Source organism: Mauremys mutica, chromosome 7 (assembly GCF_020497125.1).
Source record: "Mauremys mutica isolate MM-2020 ecotype Southern chromosome 7, ASM2049712v1, whole genome shotgun sequence".
Classification (NCBI taxonomy): domain Eukaryota; kingdom Metazoa; phylum Chordata; order Testudines; family Geoemydidae; genus Mauremys; species Mauremys mutica.
Window position 1 is genome coordinate 115,973,789 of NC_059078.1, and position 23,130 is coordinate 115,996,918.

Consider the following 23,130-nt stretch of genomic DNA (forward strand, 5'->3'; position numbering starts at 1 on the left):
ACCATTGTGCTCTCCTTACTCTGGGTATGGGTGAGAGGTCCACTTTGCAACTCCCAAATACTGGCCCTGCTCCAAATTGTTCCAGCTTGCAACAGCTCTTGATGAGCGATTATATTGGCACAGAAGAGGTCACAAAATAGCTGTACTCAACTGAACACATGATTGCTGTGAGCAAAGATGGCAGAATCAGGTCTATGGAAAACAAATGAAAAAATATTCATTAATATGAGATGCTGGAAAGGCTTTATCTAGGGTTCTGGTTATTGTTCCTATAAGCAATATTTATTTGTCAGATGTATTCAAAATAGCTTTAGTGTGTACTGGCTTAGATGTCCTCCTAGAGATATCAGCTGACGCAAGCATCAGTATTTCACATCAGGAAATGCTGCATCCTCGAGGCTGAAAAGTTAAGGTCTATTTATTTTTTACATGACTGAATAGAGACTGAACATCCAGCCAGATTATTTTAGGGACTAAGCCAGAGATCGAGCCAGGTGGTGCTCGACCTGCAAGGACGCTTCGTCCATTTGAGATTCGTCTTCATGATGATTTCCTATATAAATGCCATACAATCTTTATAAGATGGCTCGCATGAAAAATGAGAGAGAGCGTAATATTTTTAACAGAGACTTTACCTTTATTGTCCAGAAACCCTTCAGGTGGTTTTAAAAAAACAACAACTGGTAATCAAATTAAATACATAATGACTGTATAATCTAGATGAATACTGTCAAAGTTATTAGGCCTAAAAATTGAACCGTTGTTAAAGTGATCCCAAAATTCTTACCCTCAGGATTCCAGACCTACAGTGTAAATTGTTTGGAAAATTAATCATTGCTGCTGATTTTATACATCAGACTCTATATATCAAGATCCAAACTTTTCCAATGTTCTACATTTTTGGTTCTACTATATAAATAGAGGGCCCCATTGTAAAAAAAAAAAATGCAGTCAGATCTAAATCTGAATTTGCCCAGTTAAAGATATATATCTGTCTCTTACAAAGAAATATAATTACTCGAACTCATTGCATTCTGAAGTGTAACTTATTTACACAGACTATATTCAAGTAGCTTCATGAGAGGGTACACACACACATGAGAAATGGAGAGATTGGTTCACCATTCTACAGTAAGAAATATATCTGTTACTTTGCTTTGAACAGTAATTTATAGCTGTGAATTTCCCCCTAGAAGTATCCATGACTGGTTTGCAAAGAAAATATATACAGATATCGAATCCTGATGGTCAGAATTTCACCACAGGGCCACTATTCAGATCAGTTTTTAGCCCTGCATTCTTAGTCCAACATAAATCATGCTAAAGTTACAAAGGGTCACTCAACATTTTCTGAATTTGATCAAGAGTTCAAAAATATTCTGGGAGCAGAGCACTGAACATTCTTGAGCATAAAGCAAATGAGAATATCTGTCACCCAGTGTACAGTGGTCACCATTAAGAGTCAGTATTTGCCAACAACTGGCACAGTGTGGCACTGAGACACATCAGTATTTTCATAGACCTAAAACAAAGTAATCACAGTTACACAGATACTGTGGTTTGATTCCTGTTCCAAACTTCCATTTAATAGTGACCATTACATTAATATTTCTCTTTAATGCATTTACTTTTACTAATTTGTATGCAGGGAGCCTGGGAGAAGAATGATCACGGAAGTGTTAGAAAAAGTACTCTGAATATAATGAATATGTTGAATGACCCGATGACACTGGTACTTTACCTGAACAATAAAAACAACATGTTTTTAACTGATAACTTTATAAAATGCCTAATGAATATCTGCCCATCTCAAGTGCTACAATAAACATTATAATCCATTTAAACGTAAATTTACTTTTCAAGTAACATCAAACTCCAGGTGACTACAGGCAGATGCAATTCCCACTTGGGGATTCCAGTCAGAGAAATTGCTCTGTAGAATACATGCCCTGTGTACCATAGGTCTCAGGTACACACAAAGAAATGTATATTTTTCATGTGTAATGTTTCAACAGAAAGATATTACAGAATTAGGGAAAATTTCCTGACAAGTGGTTTATTTTTCTTTTCTTTTTGAATGGCTAATTCACCATGCACACCAGTTCTACTGGCTTATTTTCCCTCAAGCAGTTCCGCATTAAAACTGACAGAAGGAGCTATTTTCAGAAGACTCTTTTTTCCAGGTTTTAAGTAGCATTGACTGAAAATTCACAAAAGAATCTTTCAAAATGAATCTTAGGTTTTAACAAATAAGGGAGTGAGGTCAGCATAGTCAATAAAAACACAATATCATAATGGCATTATTTTAGCTTAAGAATCAGCCATATTTTAAGATAGGAAAATACTGAAACAATCATGCCAGCTAAGGAATAATTATAGCATAATTCATAAATGCACAATTTGTCAAAACAATATAGCAGATGCAACCTAATAATCCTGTACAACCATTCTTTTTAATACTTATTTAATTTTTACATTCAGTCCTCATCCAAATTAAGTGGAATAGTTTTCTGTTACTGGCATTACAAAATAAACACTATCAACTCACAACAGGGCTTTATTACTGCTACTGCACCACCATGGCATGCAAGTAACTATGTAGTCAACTGCAAACAGTAAAATGTCATCACCTTCCTGAAATAAAAAAGAAAATGAAAAATACAGCTATAGTAGTAAACATCAATTATCTTTTTATATCTTTCATATTTACCAAAACTCTATCATATACAAGAGGAATTTATACCTCTGTGGCTCTCTCCTACATTAGCACCTTGGCAACCGTGGAGGTGATAAACTTCACTTCTGAGCAAGAGCTAACAAAACTATTGGTTTCATATAAACCATCATCAACATTTAATGCATAAATGAGAATAAGACCCATCTGCTACCTCCCCCCTTAACAGTCTCTTTTTGTTTTGCTGTATTTCAGAATTATAACTAACTGAAAATACAGCGAGGCGGGCCATATGAAGCTGTTTATTGGAGTTTTTACAATGGTGAACAAGTTCCTCAAAGCTTGTTAGACTAATGCCTACTAGAGAGGATGCTTTTCTGTTAGCTTTTTTGTTGTTGTTGAGCATTGATTTAGTGAGGTCCCATATTGGATGGATGATCTCAGAACCACTGTTGGTATCAAGCTGGCTTTTGGAAGTTTATTATATGAATTTTGTATGCAGGATATTTCTTTAAATAGGATGAAAGTGAAGATCAGATGAAATTCTGCAGCTGGAAAAGGAAGGTCAGGGGAAGATCATAATTTATTATTACTATGGATGGGTCAATGTGCTATTTGAGGTGCAACCTTTTTGCTGGGAGGTGAGGACAATGATTTACAGTCACTTTAGAATATTACAGTATTGAAGCAGAAGCAGGTATACTACTGCAAAGTAACAGCAAGTTAAACTCTCCTTAGGCTTGAAATCTTGGAGAGAGCTTTTGGAAAAAAAAGGAAACTTGATTTCAGGATAGAATTTTCCATGCTCAATCAGCTCTGATAATTAGTTGGTATGGAAGACCAACATATACTCTTTACAATACATGTCGGTCAGAATTCTAATGAACTTCTTATGAAGTGAAATACTGAAATCCACCCATCATCCTGTTGTAGCCCAGATTGTATGTCAGGGCCTTTCAGAAGGTAAAAAAACCATGATGTGCTTTAATCAGGTTTTTAATATGATATGATCATCAAAATATATATTTGCTGTTTTGCTTGGCTACACCTACATACTGCTTAATTCAAAATCTACCTTCAGATTTGGGCAATGATAAAATAACCCCTAAATCCACATCAGCATCTTCAGTTCCTGCTTTCTGTAAGGGTATTTTAATGCCGATTAAGAGAAGAAAACCGTACAATTCTCACCATTACATTAAGCTCTACAAAAATGTCTTTTAGTGTCCTGTGAATAGTTTAGTTTTCAATTATACAATTTCCTTCTACATTACAAAACAATGTGTAGTCTTTCCTAGATGTACTCAATGCCCACCCCGCCCCAATATATACTCAGCATTGAGACAAGTATTTCGTTTATTTCTAAATAAACTCATCAAATAGACTCATATTTGCCATAAGATTGTTCTGCTGTGGGGAATAGCAGGCTGCAAGTGTGAATATAACAGGACGCATTACTTATCATCATCATCTTCATCATCATAATCCATAGGTTTGCCTCCAGAAAAACTGAGGCTGTAGTATAGCTTTCAATGGAAGCCATTTAAAAGGAAAACATTACAGAATGTATAAGTGCATTTTCTGGACCTCACACACAAGTTCCTTGACGTGTTGAAAGATGATGCTTTCGATTTCTGACTCCTGAACTCTTATCTTTACAGTCTGCAGGCTTCTGTTGGGAAATGTCTATCAATGCACTTGCAATTGCAAGACCTGTAAGAAAAATAAAAAAAACAAAACAAAACATAATTTAGTTCCCAGTGGTGAGACTTCCACAGCACTGTGTTTGTTCCTTTCATGTCCAGTCTTTTGTACTTTTCCAGCAAGCCATCAGCTATTTCAAAGTGAGATGGGAAGCTAACAAACACTTTCCTATTATGTTTTTCTTGTAATTGGGAACAAGAAAGGTAGTGTGGTAGGGTGAAAGGTAGTGTGGTGTGGTTATAGGGCACTAGGCTGGAAATGAAAAGGCCTCAGTTCCATCTTTTCTCTGCCACTGACTTTCAATGTGACTTTGGTCAAGCCACTTCACCACTCTGTGCCTCTGTTTTCTTTGTTTCTCTTGTTTACGTAGACAGAAGTTCTTTGTGACAGGGAGTGTCTTTTACTATGTGTTTCCACAGTGCCTAGCACAGTGGGGCCCTGCGTTCAGCTGAGATTTTAGGTGCTACTGTAATATAAATGACAACAACAAAAAGAAACTTGTAATATTTTGTAAACGGTGTGAGCATGGTAGAAACCAAGTAAAGCCTCCAGGCCAAATTCTGTTCTCAATTATACTGTGTGGAACCTTGCAACACTCGTTTATCAAAGAAACATATTGGTAGCAGCTTGCGGTCTGTCCATACTTCGTGTCTGCGACTTCCTAATATATGCACTAAAGTAAAAGCTACATGGATTGTGGAAAACCAAGTGCAAGGGAAAGTGATAGACAACTTGTAAGCATCTACAAACCTTTTACGCAGCAAGTAACTTTAATACTGGGGTTCATCTGCATAAAAACAGAATTAGCCTAATATTTTAAAGGGACACAGACGTGATGACATAGTAGAATGAAGAAGTAAACTAGTTGTTTTACAATATTTCACTAGAATTGTAATCAAAGGATGTTTTTAGTCCAAATAGCTTTAACCAAAGAAAGAGACCAGCTTTAAGGAAACCATTAAACATAGCCTCAGCAAAATAGACATTTTTAGTACAAAACATGTACTTTCTTTATAAACTTGTCTAATTCACTGGGACTGTGGAGTGAAATTGTTAATGGCTTTAGGGAATTAAAAATAAGGATGAGAATGAAAAATGATTTGATCTTGGTATATCATAGGTCTTATCATAGGAGACATAAAATCAGAGAAATTATAGATGGGTTGTTAAGAGATAATAAAACACGATGGTAATAGTTTATGTAAAATATTAGCAGCAACAGGTCACAAAAACACATTGTTTTATTTTTCAAACTCTGATGGAGTAACTGATTCTTGATTTCACAACATTCAGGGACCAATATAACCATAACTAATTAAAATAGTGTGGACAAACACAGTACAGGCTTCTCCTTGAAGCTCACTCAATGCACCTTAGTTGTAGAAACTGCCACTGCTAATCCACTCTAGCACCTTTTAAAAGAGCTTCCAGTATTTGTAACAAATAATGTGTATTATTGTTTTTACATGGACTGACTTTTATCTATCACAAAATCCAATTGTAAGTGTAATTCCTCACCCATTATCTCACTGCATCACCTAGCTGATTATAAGTGAAAAGGTATAATTTTCAGTGTTTCTTTGTGACTCTAAAGTCTGCTTTACTTATACCAAATACATTGCCAGAAAGAAACCAAGCGGTTCAGGGTGCCGATATACTGGAAATTCTGTGCTAATCCAAAACTGTAATAGCATCTTGCCTATCTCACAAGGATGTTGCAAGATATAGTTAGTTAACGTGCATACAACTCTGAAAATGCAAATTGCTATATTCTGTAGAAGTGTTAAGTGCTATTATCATTTTTATGTTTCAGGATATGCAAGGGCCAAGATTAATTAAGTAATTTTACTCACATACACACACACATATATTTCCTGGCATTAGTTAGTGATCCCTAAAATTGGACACTGATATATGAAATTATAAGATACCTTTGAGGCACCTTTAAAACATTAGCGTATCTGGTGTTACTAAAGCCGGGGATAAAATCTAAGTGACATTTTTTATTCTTCCCTATATGTTACTCTGTTTTTAACAGCTAGGCTTAGCTAGTATGTTAAATGGACTGTATATTAGGAAGAAAACACTTCTTCCAATTATTCTTATGTGATTTTTTTTTTTTTTAGTATGCTTGATTGCATGCTGCTCACCCCACTCTGCATAACTAACATACAGGAAACACTGTTTCCTTCAAATATAATGCTTCATACTGGGGCATGTTGGCATGCTGTTAGAGTTTCATTAAAATCAGGTCACTCCAGAAGATCATTTTTCAAAACGTCACACAAATCATCTGATGAAATTTACTTATTGTGTTCTCTAGGCCCAGCACAGTTCCTTGTTATCAAAGCAATACAATTAACTAGGGGAACAATTCATTATTTCAGACTGGCGGTCTAAAGGAATTTCATTTACCAAGTCAAGATGATGCACAGATGCTGCAGGCAAGCAGAATTTACATCAAAATACAACTGAAGGTTTGATAAAAATGCTGGGGTTTAAATATTTATTGTAAACTTTACCTTTATTTTGTAGGCTTTTGTTCCTAAAATGTCAAAAAACTAAGATGATTAAAGCTGGAAATGTAAATCCTATGATGCTCAACATCTGTCACCTCCATTTTCACAGCCAGTTTAGTTTACTCGTGTTCTTTAGATATTAGGCTATGTCTAAACTAGAGACCTTACAGAGGGAAAGCTGGACTGAGGCAGCTGCATCGCTGTAAGATCTCTTATGTAGCTCTTCCGATGACATGATTAAACCACCCCCAATGAACGGCAGTAGCTATGGAGGTGGGAGAAGCTCTCCCGCTGATGTAGCGCTGTGCACACTACCACTGATGCCGACAAAACTTATGTCGCTCTGTGTGTGGTTTTTTTTCATACCCCTGAGCGACATACATTTTCTGACATAGCCTTAATATTTGCCAAACCACAACATTATCTCGTTTCTTCTTATCTGCGGGTAGGGCATCAGTAAAGAGCATCCACGCACAGAGAAGAACTGCTAATGGTCTGAGGTCTGGAAATTCAAGTCCAGTCACAGAACTAGATCTATTTTTAAGTCCAATTGGTTTTAGCTGCATAGAACTAGGTCAAGTTATTTTCACAATCCTTGTTGGAAAAAACAATCTAACTTGTTTTACAGATATGCATGGAAAGATACGGTAATTTAAAAGGGAGCTCAGCCAAATGTGTCACTGTGAAGTATATAGGGTTTTAAAGACAAATGCATTCACAGTGAGAAAAATATGGGAGCAAACAGCATGAACTTGGTTACCTTTTTTTAGAAATATAATCTTTCCTAATGGAAGTTAAATGGTAACAGTTGATTGTCAAGCAGTAACTGCCTAATCATAAAATTACTGGTGTGTGGGTATGCTGTTGTTGTCTTAACAATTATGCAAAACAATTAATAAGTACAGGAATAAAATACAGCACATCAAATGAGATTGCCTTGCAAAGTGCACTCCCCATTTGTATACAAACACAGCACTTTCAGTTTGCTTTTCAACAAAAGCCTCTGAAAAGTCATTCGTTTTGAGATGCTCTCCTCCCAGTCTCTGTAAAAGCAGGCAGTACTATATATTTTAATTTTCCAGCAAAACAGCTTCATTAGGCGTGAAAGGTTAATTGCAGGTTTAAGTGCAGTTCAGGGAACAGTGCATGGGTCTGTAGTGAATAGAACAGTCTGCTACAGGAAGGCTGAGCACTATAAACTGTTTGCCCTGCTCAAATGTTTTACTACCTCATTTACTAACTGTCTTTTTTTACTGCTTGTATTTGTAGTTCTCCTAAGCCTTTAATAGCTATAGTTTTATTTCACTGTAATCAGATTTAAATGGAAATACCCATGCTGGGATGTTTAAATGTTTTGCCTGTGCGTATACAGCTACATACGAACTGATGTAAGACTACACTATCTTTCAGAGTAAGAAACTGTTTGCAGTGTTGTTGTAGCCCTATTGGTCCTAGGATAGGAGAGAGACAAGGTTAGTGAGGTAGTATCTTTTATTAATTCATCTTCTATTGGTGAAGTTTTTGAGCTACACAGAGCTCTTCTTCTGGTCTGGGAAAGGTAATCAGAGTTTCAAGGTGGAACAGTTTGTTAAGCATAAGCAGTTAACACATATTGCCAGAGACAATTCAAGATGAAGTGAGCAACTAACACCTCTTCAGTCATAGGACAAAGAAGGGTTAATGAGTTACAGATTTTGTGTTGCTATTGGGGCCATAATTTTAGTGTCCAGCAGACCTATGAATTTAAGCTCCCAGCCTTGTCTTTTGAAGAGGTTGGCCAACTTTCCTGTGAGGACAAGGATTGAGAGGTCAGATATGGATCGATCATTTTGTGAAAAGTATTTGCCCCTAGGTGTGTCTTTGTTTTTTATTTTTCTGTGTGAGTTCATTCAAGAGCATAGCAATTGTTTGGTGTCATCCACATAGTTGTTGTTGGGGCATTTGATACACTGGATGAGGTACACCATGTGTTGTGATAGGCATGTGTAGGACCCGTGGTTCTTGAAAGGTGTGTTGTGTGGGGTGTTGATCATCGTAACAGTGGAAATATGTCTGCAGATTTTACATCTGTTGTTATGACAGGGTATGGTGCTGCTTTGAGTTGGTCAGTCCTGGTCTGCTGGAAGCTTGCTTCTGATGATGAGCTTGGCGAGGTTGTTGTTTGAAGGCCAGAAGAGGGGGTTCATGAAAGATTTCTTTCAGGATGTGGTCCCCATCAAATATGGGTTGTAACTGTTCACTGATATCCTATATAGGTACCAGTATGGTGTAGTAGGTGACTATTAGGGGTGTGCAATTGGTGGGGGGGTTTCCCTCCCATATTGAAGCAGGTTCTCTTGGGGTGGCCTGTTCTCTGGTCAAGTGGTATTGTTTGGTGACGACGTCTTTAAGTGTGTTATTCTGTGGTATTACAGTACATGGCTGTAGATAACAAACTTCTTGATGTGTCTGGGGTAATGAGTGGATGTGTGAAGGTAAGTGTGACGATTCATGGGTTTCCTGAATATAATTGTCTGTGGGATTCCATTACTGAAGTTGATTGTGGTGGCCAGGAAGTTGATGTTGATGTCAGAGTGTTCTAGAAACAGTTTGGTGGATGGGTGGTGATTGTAGAATTTGTGATGGAAATCTATAAGGGAGTTTAGGTCGTCTGTCTAGAGAATGAAAATATCATTGATGTATCTCAGGTATATCACTGGTTTAATGGTGCATTTTTCCAAAACTTAACATTTTAAAACTTGGTCTTATTTGCTGGCTGCTGGTATATTTAAACTTTTTCCTCTATAATTCATTTAATGAAAATATTATTGAGTTCATAAATATGCCTTTTGTTAAAATTGAGGATGTTAAAGATGACCTGCTATGCATGACTATCCAGGTAACTGAAAAACATTCTTCCATTTAAATATATATTATTGGGACATAAAATTCTAGATAAATATCTTCATTAGATTAAATTGTAGGCATTTTCACTGTTATGCAGAACCAGACAATCTATAATTCGGAGGACACTAGAGCTCAAAAAGATCAGTTAGGTTTGTTTGCTATCCTAATAAAAAAAAAGAAAAAAAATTGTTAAGGTCACATGAAGCAATGAAAACAAAACAACAGTATTGTGACCGAGGTTGAAGATTTACAAGAGAAAAGACTGGGTCAATAGTATGCTATTAAACCAATAGTTTCAACCTTCAGCTTTTTGCACTGTTACTTCAGTTTCATTTGTTGACTTGTTAAAAAGATACTGTACAAGATAAGTATAGTAACGGACAAAGTGTCACTGCATTAGTCCAATGGACTCATTTTCATCACACAACCCAATGCCCACTAAAGTTCATGCAAATGGATCTAAACAGTTTTAAAACATACTGAGTAAATGATGGGAATTACAGGCTGTAATCAGTGTTTAATGCAGATCACCATAGAGCTTAATGAGTACAGATTCATTCAGATCTCATCAGTACTACCTGTAATTCCATATTGGGAATTTTAACTGGGTTCTGCCACTTATTATTTCAGGACTATAAAGCACTTTTTATATATGGAGATATCTTGGTTCATCAAATTCAAACCATTTAGTGCTTTTTTCAGTTATAGCTTAGCTTGATATAATGGTTCACATTCCTTGTTAACCTGTGTGAATGCACACTGGATCAGTATACATTCATTATTTAAAGATAGAAACATATACTGAATCAACACTATATTGCTTGGGAGTTTAACTTTCAAAACAGATGATAATAAAGGTGTTTCTGGGCATTCACTGGAACTATTCTCTCATCTTTTGTCTGAGACATTGCACCAAGAATATTCCTACCTAGTTCTGATGCTCAGGTGGAATTTTAAAGATCCAGTGACACTTCCAAAAGGCAAAAGTTCCTACTTCATCATTAACACTCTTTTCTCAATCAGAGGACAAAGGATTGCCTTGCAATTAATTTACACAACGGAGGGCCACAAAGGTGTTCCTACCACAGACTTCCTGTGTGACTTTCAGCAAGTCACTTAACTACCCTTTGCCTCTGTGAGACAGGGATAACACTTTTCTGTTATGTATCACAAAGGTGTTGTGAGTCTACATTAAAAAATAAATTCTAAAGCAGGGGTAGGCAACCTATGGCACACGTGCCAAAGGCGGCATGCGAGCTGATTTTCAGTGGCACTCACACTGCCCGGGTCCTGGCCACCGGTTTGGGGGGCTCTGCATTTTAATTTAATTTTAAATGAAGCTTTTTATAAATTTTAAAAAACTTATTTACTTTACATACAACAATAGTTTAGTTATATATTATAGACTTATAGAAAGAAACCTTCTAAAAATGTTAAAATGCATTACTGGCACGCGAAATCTTAAATTAAAGTGAATAAATGAAGACTCGACACAGCACTTCTGAAAGGTTGCTGACCCCTGTTTTAAAGCCCTTTGAGAGCTCAGTCATAAGATGTTACAAAAATACCCAGTATTATTTTTGTTTTAATGATATTAATATGAAAATCACATACAACCGCCAAACCAGGTAATATTCAACTATTGAGGGTGGGTGTCAGTGTGAAAGTTAACTTGGGTGAGATACGTGTGCATACCTGAGATAATTTGCATAGATTAAAATAACTCCACAATAAGCCCAATATATCCTCCAAACCCCAATTTACTTTTAAATGTTTTCTGCTTTCTGATATCTTCATGGGCTGTCTGCTGGGTCCCTGCCACTCCAGGATTTTCTAGAGTGACCAACTAACATACTTTCCCCATTAGTCATCTTCAAAGATGAGGGAACAGGAAGAAGGCCCAATGCCTGGCTAACCCTTAACCCCCTTCTCCAGAAGAACAGAGACATCAAAAGAATTTTTGAGAACTCCTCTTCTTGCTTGCTGTGCATGTGGTGTGGGCTGGCATTGCCTATAGAATGAGAACAGCTTGCAAACACATGAAAACAACTGAGAAATCACTTTGGGCAAGTGACCCATTTTTTGAGGGATGATGGTAACTCCTACTCAGAAAAATATGGGAAGACAATAAAGACAGCAGGGAATATGCCTTTTTGTTATGTACATAATTTACATTGAAATAAATAAAAATATGGGACAGCGCCCATACAAACAATTAATAATACAAGAATGGAGGTCAGTGGTGATATGCTAGTAGATAGGAGAGCTGAGGTTCCTTTGTGTCTGACTTCATAGAGATACTTCCAAATCCTGTTGTAAATCTGCGGGGATTGAGGACAGTTACAGTACAGGGTCCTCTAAGAAATTTGCTGGTTCTGTCAATTTGCAAGATACAGAAGCCAACTATTATGGGATCAGGCAGATAAAATAGCAAACCTTAAAATATTTGGCAAGGCACTATAAAAATATCTTTGTGCTCTGAGGGGCCTGCTGCAATTTCTGCATACAGTTAGATGCTGCTTGCCTCCAGCCAGCCAATATGAGACATTTATAGTCCTCTCAAACTCTTTCAGGAACAGGGGTCTAGATGTACAATTAGTTATAAAACAGAGTGAATATGATAAAAAAATGGGACTACAGAACATAAGTGTATAATATCAGTATATCTGGGGGATCTTCAAAGGGTCCTCAAAGAGTTAGGCACCAAACTCCTATTAAATTCAATGGGAACTTTTGAAAATCTCTCCCTTTTATGGTTGCCGCTTTTTCCTCCTCATACTACACTCCCCATACCCCATTATGCTATCTGTAAGTTAAATTTTAAGCTCTTCTAGGTAGAGACGTGTCTTTGTTATATATTGGTAACAGGGCCGGCTCCAGACCTCAGCGCGCCAAGCACGTGCTTGGGGCGGCATGCAGCGGGGGGCGCTCTGCCTGTCGCCGGGAGGGCGGCAGGCAGCTCCGGTGGACCTCCCGCAGGCGTGGCTGCGGAGGGTCCGCTGGTCCCGCAGCTCCGGTGGACCTCCCGCAGGCATGCCTGCGGATGCTCCACTGGAGCCGCGGGACCAGCGGACCCTCCGCAGGCATGCCTGCAAGAGGTCCACCGGAGCCGCGGGACCGGCGACCGCCAGAGCGCCCCCCGCGGCATGCCACTGTGCTTTGGGCGGCGAAATTGTTAGAGCCGCCCCTGATTGGTAAGGCACCCAGCATACCTATGTTGTTGTATAAATAATAATAATATTTGAGCACAGATGGACCTATAATACTTGAAGACTAAATCAGCATTGGCAGCATTTTCCATTTTTTCTTTTCTTTTCATCCAGAATTTACTTCCCAGGTCAGGGACTGGTAAAGCTAGAACACAGGAGGGAATTTCAAGTGTAACAGCTGTATCTGGATGCATGAATTATGATGTTTGAAAAGTGTTTTGTCTTGCTGTGAAAGATGTTCAAGTACATTATTCAATTATTTGCAATTTATTCTGGTGGCCTACTTAGGAAAGCTTGACATCATTTGTGTAGTCATATTTATTACAGTATTGATTCCACAACTTCAAAAGAGAAGATATGGTCTGCTGGAGAGGATATACCTCATAGTGTGAAAGTGACCAACTCAAAACCCTGCAATACCTAACCTCAGACATTAGGACTGGATTAGGATAAGTATGCCTAGAGGTAGATATTTATACATATAATAATCGCTCCTGTAGCTACAATAGTTATCAATAACCAAGCTTCAACTATTAAACAGATCACCATGTGTGGTCAGGAAAGACATTATTTTCACACAATATCAATAATTAGGAGCATTATAAGCAGTCTATTTTCTTGATCTGAAGTGTCTTACATTGGCCTCCATTACAGACAGGATACTACTCTTGTTAGACTATTAGTCTATTCCATTATAGCTTTTTTTGGTACCTAAGCACAAAATGATAATAAAAAATGAGGACAGGCTTAACTCTTAATTTCATTGCTTTTGTCAATAAGATAGATATTTTACATGACATGATAATAGATTGTATGAACATTTTTATATTTTAATTTTTCAATGTCAGTGATGAGTTTTGCATCTAATCAACCATTACATTTTCTGTCATGCATCTACTTCTTGATTATGAGCTGGAGTTTTAAACAGGAGTCTCAAAAACAAAAATTACTTATAATTTCTGGGAAAAAGCATATGTTATAATACACAAGAAAGGTGCACTGAACTACAATAAAAAGAACTATCAAACACAATAAAGCAAATCACCTGTAATTTATCTATATTTTTCATATTTAATACAATATTTTTTTAAGAGTAGAAAATTAAGAACTTCTAAAATGAGGAATCTGTTCCGAAGCTTTTAAAAACCTCAAACTAGTTAAATGGACATGTGGCCTACAACTGTATACTTGTTAAAAATGCATGTAATTACATAGATTTCATTGCACAGCAATGTTTCAAGCATGTTGTTTCCATCTAAATTACTAAAATTCCAGTTTGACTATGTCTCTACTCAGTAACATTGAATCCTTTACCCTTGTGTTATAAAATATTTGTATTCTCGTGATGTGCAGCACTTCAACTTGTTTTCAAGAAAAACACTATAAACTAATTTGCTACTCTACAAGAATTTGGTGAGATGCTTTAATTGTGCAGGAATCTAATTTGGTCCTGTGAACCCCTTTCTGCAGAAGAGGAAACTCTTATTTGGATTGATGACAAAATACTATTTTCACCAACTTTGAGTTAAACCAATGTAAATATAGACAAGTTAGAGTGTAAACACAAATTAAATTCTAAATGCTTCTGCTTAGAAGTCCAAATAACAGCTAAAGCCCCAAAGGGGAAACTTATGAACCTCTTTCTTGGTCAAGAGGCACATTTTGGTTTAACCTTCCACAAAACACTGAGTATCCCCCCCACTATACTTTTAGTTTCTCGTATAGATTTCCAAAGCAGAGGCAATGGGCAAAACACATTTTCTTGGGATCCTGCATATGAAAGAGAGAAAACTGAAGATATAAAAAATCATAAATGTTCATGAATCATGGAACTTCAGACACAAAGTTTAGAGCTCCGTTTTTATCCAGATCAAGTCATCTGTGTTGGTGATTTTAACTGTCATTAGAAAAGCTAAAGTCTTGCTAAAAATGGTTAACAGGATGAACACGAGTTTAGACACAGATTTGTCTTGTATCAGCTGGATATGCCAGAGACAGCCCTGTATTACAATGCTGAACTATAATTTCTTTTGACTTTTGTTAATGATGCTATTCCACAAATCTGGTCTTTGATACCATGTTCCGCTCCCGCCCCCCCCCCCGCCCCCCGCTATTTCCACAGTCGCCCATTCTCACTACAAATGGATGCTCTGTGTGTCTAGCGCTGCACTCAGATTTGACTATGAATGAGTATTTAACCAAATCCTGATATCGGAATATTCTGAATAACTCTTCAAAGATCCACAGGAAAATGAATTGTTCAGACGTGACACTGTTCTACCCCAGTAATAACTAGTACTGCAACGTTGTCACTTCTTATCCCTCTTCTTTGTGGCCAGATCTGATATGTTTGCTGGCATGGGTTTGGAGGAGAAGGGGAGGACATGAGAACATCCCGCTGCCTTTTGGTCCTTCCGACTGACCCTCTTGCTTTCTTCTTTGCTCTTCGGGTCAGACTCTCTCACTAGGATTCCTCTACTCCAATATCAGATCCCTCTTCTGCTCAGGATGGAACAATAGAACCCTAGAAAACTATAGGCTTAAGGTTTCCCTATGGGGGCCAATCCTACTCCCACTCAAAACAATAACCATATTACTCCCATTTACTTCAAGGAAGCAGGATCAGGACAGTAATATCTAAGAACTTTGCTTGTTACTGCCCTCACTCTTGAAAATCTGTATATTAATAGAAGTATTATTTTGCTATCTACAAACTTTGTTTAAAAAACAGCAGTGATGAATATCTTCATGCAAACAAATTATCATAGAGGTGTGCTGAGATTCTGGTACACTGGTTTAATCATCAGTAGATATTCTATCTGCAGTACTTTTTCCATAATTTATGTGCTCTAACTCATATGTTCTGTTTTGTGAAGTTGACTAACTACTGGAAATGTTTTTTTGAGTTCGACATCCTGCTGCAATATATCATTGCTTTATCCATTATTTGGCTTTGGCCAAATAACATTTCCAGTTTTTCAGTATTCAGCCAAATTCTACAGCTAAACATTAAGTACATCCCTAGCTATGTACCCTGCAGCCACTCTGACAAACAAATGATCTTAGGAATGTGATACAGAATTAAGTCATATAGACAGACAGTGCCTAGAATTTTGAAAGATATGTTGAGAGCAGATTACTGAGATGATACCTTCAGGGTCCCAAATGTTTGTAATGCATGGCTAGTGAGATTTTCTGCCTCCGTTAATGCCTGACACTCAGGAAAAAGAGAGCCAACGCCCTACTCTCAACACTGGGCCAGGTCCATTAGCAAAGAGGGCACAACCTCATACAGTACATTGATTTTAACAATTCTAGCAGAAAAGCCCATGAATATGGTTAAAGGCTTGAACCTCAAGAACATATTCTACCAGAGGAGCTAATATACATGAGAAAAATGTTACAAAACAAACATTTTATACAAAAGGCCACTTCAGAGCCCTGCATGGGCACTCAGAGTAATTATGTAAGGTACTCTATTTTTGAGAAATAGTATATGTGCCTGTTCATCTATTTGTTTTCCTGAATCTTTTATACTAGAACTTTGACAAGCAAGAAGGCATGACTGAAGCAAGTCTGATCCAAGGTCAGATTAATGAGTCAGAGCATGGTCAGCAAACATGCAGCATGGGGCCCAACACTCACGTCACCTTAGACCAGTGGTCCCCAAACTGTGGGGTGTGCCCCCTTGTGAGTTGCAGAGGGATGTCAGGGGGAGGATGGAGAGGGAGTGTTACCCAGCCTGATTCTGCCCCTAGCTGTGGCCCCAGCTCCGCTCCCAGCCCCTGGCTGCGGTCCCTGGCTTGGCCATGACTCCACTCCCGGCCCAGGGGGTGGGGTGTTGGGGGGTGTGGACATATTCAATTATTGGTAAGAGGGAGCGTGAAAGGAAAAGTTTGGACACCACTGCCTTAGACTTTTATAAACATAAAACATTTTAAAAAACATCATAAAACTCACAGGCCTAAACAAAAGTGGAATCTCACCCACATTGTGGCTTGCGTATTTCCAATTATTGAAACCTCACACCACAGCGACCCTTTTCCTTGGCAGATTGTTCTATGATGCTGTCCAGCTTCAACCTCACTGTCACATCTTTCTCAAATGCAAGGAGAGCAAGCTCACTCAGCCATGTCTGTGACAGTGTTGAACACATGTAGTTTTTAATATGTCAGTGCGCTCGTTGCACGTTCAGCACTAGCCACTACAATTGGTGTGGTGAGGGAGTCGGAACAACATTTCCATTTCTGGTGAATCAACAAGGGGACTTGACACTAAGAAATTCAAAGTAGCTTTGGACTACATGTGACAAACTGAACACCTCTGTGTCCTTTGTAAAATAATACATCTTGGAAGAGAATATCCAGAACCAAGTCTAAAGGAAAATATGAGTCTTTCCCCATGAGATTAAAAACTTCCTCCTTTGACTCTTCTGAAGTTAGCTTCTGAAGTCGCCTGGGATGGAGGAAGCCAACTAGAGTAGCTTCCTATTGAAATCACTCACATAAAACTGAATCTTGATAGTGACTTATCAGATGAGAACTTCAAACCTCTTTCAGCAGGATGACTGCTTCAACCAGCTCCATTGCTGACCTTCTCATCTAGGATCTTTAGTTTTGCTCCTTTCAAGTTAATCTACAGGGTTTGGGGGTTTTAAATCATCTATGGGATCTGTGGCTTTGTTGGTTTGTAGCTCATGTCATAGGGTCTTCAGCTGTGCTGGTTTCAAGGAAAGTTTCTCTGGAAATATCAACTACAGGTGCAACATCAAATCATTTACAAATGACCTAAACCATGCAATGTACAAATCATTTTCCTGACCTAAACCATGACAGGATGACAGACTCATGCTTGCTGAACTGAGATGCAGTTTGTGACTTTCTACTTCAGGCTGCAGGTTGATCAGGAACTTTACAAAATGATCATTTCTGCTGCTTAGGATCTTTGGAAGCAGTTTGTAATAACAAAATCTTTTTCTTTTCATTTTCTAAAACCAAACTTGTATTCATATTTATGGGGTTTGTTTTAGTATAACTTCCAGTATGAGAATAATGAAGTTGGAAGTATAGCCCTATATAAAGTGTATTTTTGTGCTACTTAATTTATCGATCAGTTGTGGGAGCAATCCTAAAATAATGTTGATTTTCTGTGCAGAATCTAGCAGAGATAGGCAGAAATAGAGTGGGGCTGGCTGGGAAGCGTGCTGTGGTTCTGGGGAGAGGCCAGAGCACACAGATACATCTCTCTCAGAGTCCCACGGCAAGAGGAGGTTATGGAGGCTATGGAAACAAAACTAACAACATTTCCTAACAGCAGTCCTTTCAATGCTGGAGCATGCTCAGTGGCTGCAGGATGGGAGAAGGAAAGTTCTACCATCACAAGTCACTGTGTTCTGGACATGCTCAAATGCTATTGGATTTTGCAAAGCACTGCAGGACAGGCGGGCATGGGTCCCCTAGGACGCCTATAAAAATGGGGGGTAATGGCCAGGGGCTGTGTTAGACACATGCAACTGCATCAGCCCTGTGGCAGTGAGGGGGACCCTGGGCTACGGTGACTGACTCAGTTACTTGTGGGTGTGTGGCTCCAGAATCCAGTGGGGATGAGGTGACATGGCAGTGGCAGAGGAATAGCTGCTGCAACTGTTCAGTGGCCCGAGAACTTGGAGGACCCCTGCAGGCTCAGAGTTACTTGGCCACACAACATATGCCCGGTGCAGCCTGCTGGAAGCTCTAGGAAGAGCAATGGACTGGTCCCCACTACCCACATTTGAATTTGCCTGGGGAGGGAGACTCCAAAAAGGTGTCTCTGCCATGCATTATGATTAGTGGGACCGCCAATGGCGGATCCTACATTTTGGTTGGAGGCCCCTCCTCCCATCCCATTGCCTGGGCAAATTCAAATGTGGGCAGCAGGAATCTGCGCGCTGTTCTTCCTAGTGGCTCTGACTTATGCTCTGGTAGCAACAGCAATGGTTCGTGGCTCTGGCTCCCGCTACACTCATTCTGGCTTTGGTGGGAACAATGGTGATGTCTCTAGCAGCAGCAGCACTGGCCCGGGGCCCGGGGAGCACAGTATGGAGCTGGGAGGAGAGGAGGAACAAAAGTGGGGGAAAGAGGGAAGTGAGTTTATTTGAATGTGGGGCATATGTGGGTGCCCACAATGGAAACCTGCCCTGGGGCCCGTCTTTTTGTTCTTCAGCCACTGCCAGATGGGAGAAGGAGAGGAGGAGTCTTGGACCAGGTGGGGCCCAGTCAGCATGTACTGACCTTGCTGACTGTTAAATCCGCCATTGGAGTCTATCTGCAATGTCATCAGCACCTCAGGCAAGAGTCTATAAGATTCCATTTTCAGACACAGTGTGTTCCTTATCTGTCACATGGAGCTGATCTTGTTGATAATGAAACTTAGGTAAAACATCTAGTTACAGGGCAGTATTTCTGCTTGTGTCATATATAAGCAGAGCAAATGCCTTAAATTGCAGAAGTCATTTGGTACAGTAAACTACTACGGTGAATGGATGATACACTGACCCAAGACAGACTTCCTGGCTTAGGTGGGGAAAAGTGAACTGTAATTCTCAGTAGGCATAGAATTATGACAGAGCCTAATTCCTCAGTCCACGCTTCCTGTGAAGGCAGGTGATGTCTGCCTTAACAGGAGATTAGTAGCAGACATAGTTTACTCTATCAGTTCAATTTTAAGCCTAGAAATAATAGTGATATGGTACAAAGGGAAGATTCTACATAGGTGTGTTCAGATCATACAGCAAACATTTTCAATTTAGAACAACATGCATTTCTGGTACACCTCTCATACAGTTAGGAAAACTTGTGATACTTCTCAGACATACCAAGCTCAGCCCCTCCTGATTTGAGCTATAAAAAGTGGTTTCCATTTTCTGTGGGATCAGATCTGGCAAGAAGCTCAATCTGATGGGATGGGTCACAGCCATATCCAACAAAGCTGAAAAACAAATCTGCCATGGTTCATGAAATCTCTTTCACTTACTTGGTCTTGGTCAAGACTCTTGCTGTTAGATGGAATCAAGGAAAGAGACATAAGTGAAAGTCTTTTCCCTGGGAAAGGAGAAGACATCCTTTGCTATTACACACGAAGGACCATCTTTGCATGTCCGATGACAAAAAGCTGACCTAAAGCCAGTTTAACCAACCCCTGGAGGATTTCCTCAGTGGCCACAGGGGGAGAGGCAAGAGGCGGGTGAAATGTGACCAGTGTTACTTTATGCCCTGGAATCTCCAGATGTCAGACTAGCTCTTTGATTCCATGGCAACAGGGAAAGTGGAAGCAGACTTTAGGCTGCTCTATATTGAGCTGGGGGCTCTAGCTCAGCTCAGAGCGGCCCCAGGATCAGGGTGGTTCAAAGGTTGCTAAAAATTCTACTAGTATCTATTTCATTTTTCACAAGGGAGAAAGCTGGGACTTTGGCTTGTTTATTCTGAACTAATACAGTATTATACATTACTCATCTTGTGCCATAAGTGTGCTTTGTTCTTTATAGGTAAATACGTTTCTCTAAAAGAAAAGTATTGTATAGAGCCCCACTTTTTGGTCTATGCTGCGGTTTGAAAGAACCGGCGGTTTGAAAGAACTCTGATAGACTTTTGTGTTTTTAAAATGTTATGATGTCATTAGGGAGAAACAAAGCCATTAGACTACTATAACGTGATGTCATAAACTGACAATATTGCAGAATAAAACTAAATTCACTAAGGTACATGTCTTACGGCATGCTTTACTGAACTGTTACTTGTATGTGAGCATGTATGCGTCACAGGTATTATAAGTCGGTCATGAACCTAAAACCACATCACTTGACTTAAGGGGAAGTAATGTTATATGTAGAACAGGAAAAGTCTCCTGTGCCTATCATTCCTCTTCTGTGCTTTTCCCCCCTCATTACAGTTTCACTAAATTCTCCATCTGTTTTTTAAAGTAGAAATTATTTTGATTTTTTACCTTCTCTTCAGCTGCTGACCTTTTTTCCCACTAAGTTTTTCACATGTGTTGTTTGATCTGTCCATGGAATGCTTGGCCTCAGTTCCTTCTCATTTCCTGATTTCCTATATTTCAATAATGCTTTAAGGGCTGTATATGCAATCATGATGACATAAGACTGTCATGAATAAAGTCTATTTTCTACCACACCAATTTCTAAAAATTACTGGTAATATCATTTGAGTTGCTTAGCTCCATATTCTTTCAAGGGCAAATCTCTTCTCTGAAGTACACTAAATTATGCAGTATAATAATCTAGTAAACCCTGGACCTGCTGTTCCCCTTGCAGTGCAATCCAGCATTCTCTTTCCGATATTACTGCTACATTACAGCTTGTGACTGTAAATAATTGTCCAAGGTTACAAAAAAAGGAAACAATATCATTAGACACTGTGCATATTAGAATTAGAAGTACTATAAACAAACATTGATTTTTCATAGAAAAAAAAGGAAAAGAAAGAGATAATGAAAAGCATACTCCCAGCTTTGTGCAACCTGGAGAATCTCCAGAGCACTTGCTAATCAGTAGCAAACTGCACCCAGGGTCCACAAAGTTCAGCCGATTGTAGGGCTTCTATCTTAAAATGTAAGGCGGGGAAGGAGATGCAACAGTAGGGTGACCTGATGAAGGAGGATGCTCTCTCAGGAAAGACAAGTTTTAGAGAGGAGAGGGCAAAGCTTTGGTTAAGAAAATGATTGAAGATCTTGGCTGGCTTTTATGTTGCTCAATCTGGTTTGACCATACCTAGCAGAGGAACAGAAAGATAAGCAGGCAAGAGAATGCAGTAGGAATTAACAGATGGCCCTCTGCTGCTCTTTTTCTACTACATTCCTTTCTTCCTCCTCCACCATCTTTCTTGCCCCCTTTTCCTTATTCTTTTTTCTTTAAACTTAAGTCTCCTCCACACTTATTAACTGTAGATACTCTTCATTAAACAACTGCATTACCTACCAACGCTTCCAATCTTCAGGGACTCCTTTTGTGAATCTGTGACAATGTCTGCTAACACTTTTCTAATTCCCATCCATATTTTTTGATCACTTTGAAATATCACGAGGGGCTGGTGGTGTGGCAATTTGAAAGCCTGTAAGCATTTTAATAACCATTTATATTAGTTGTTCTTTTCCTGACTCCTCATTTTAATCACTGGGTAATTCTTTTTCAGAAAAATATGCATATTCATCACATAGAAAGAGCGGTTCAAACATTGTTCACATCTGAGCAATCATTCTTAATCTAAATATGACCAGTCTTATTTAATAATCTGAGCATTGTTTATGCTTTATGAACAATATTTTACACTTAGGATTTTAAAAGTTCTATACTAGCTAGTGCAGTTTTTATGTAACTTTCCCCTTTAATTTTGTTTAGTTGTCCATTTACTAATCCTGCTGCTGAAAGGTACAGAATTGCATCTTTCCATTTATATAGGGCTCTCCTGTTTACCCACCCTAGGGGCAGGTGTTAGAACTCTGCATAAAGCTGCTGAGTCGCTGTTGCAAGTGTGGCTCATTAACACCATTCTTGAGGACTGGTTTCTAGAAAGAGTGAAGTAGAGCACAGAAGGTCCTAAGTGGAAAGCCTAGGGACAGCCATCCAAGCATGAAGCATGTATTGTATTATTGCTTTTGCATTATAAAGCCAAACCCTAGGCAGGAGGTGAGTTCAGGCACTAATGCAGTTTATGTGCTCTGTCTAGGCTAGGGTGCTGACTCAATCCACCCATCTCCATCTCCACTCCTTGTGCATTCCCTCTCTTTTTGAAAATGTAAAACCAGCAATGTTGTTCTGGAACCTGTCTCAAGTATTCAGTCAATCTGCTTTTGCAACAGGCCCAGAAATTAAGAATGTTTTAAGTAAAAGTAATACTAAAAATGTGTGTCAAGCTGTCTGGAGTGGCTCACGACCAGGGCCAGCTCCAGACCCCAGCGTGCCAAGCGCGCGCTTGGGGCGGCATTTTGCCGGCAGGTGGCTCCAGCGGACCTTCCGCAGTCATGCCTGTGGGAGGTCTCCCGGAGCCGCGGGACCGGCAGCGCGCCCCCTGCGGCATGCCGCCCTGCTTGGGGCGGCCAAATTCCTAGACCCGCCCCTGCTCACGACCATGGGTGCCACCTCAGG

The 23,130-nt window shown here is 39.2% G+C and overlaps 1 protein-coding gene across 2 annotated transcripts in view; it reads right to left on the reverse strand.

The window, feature by feature from the left end:
- Positions 1-627: 627 nt before the first annotated feature.
- ATRNL1 (attractin like 1) overlaps positions 628-23,130 on the reverse strand; it is a 948,738-nt gene continuing 926,235 nt past the window's right edge. The window contains exons 29-30 of one of the 2 annotated variants that reach the window (XM_045024151.1): positions 4,269-4,387; positions 628-2,634 (exon numbers count right to left, since the gene is read on the reverse strand). In XM_045024151.1, coding sequence (XP_044880086.1) covers positions 2,545-2,634; positions 4,269-4,387 — 209 coding nt within the window. In that variant the 3' untranslated portion in view covers positions 628-2,544. Of the gene's footprint in view, positions 2,635-4,266; positions 4,388-23,130 lie in introns of both variants that reach the window. The other variant, XM_045024152.1, reaches the window with a different exon arrangement.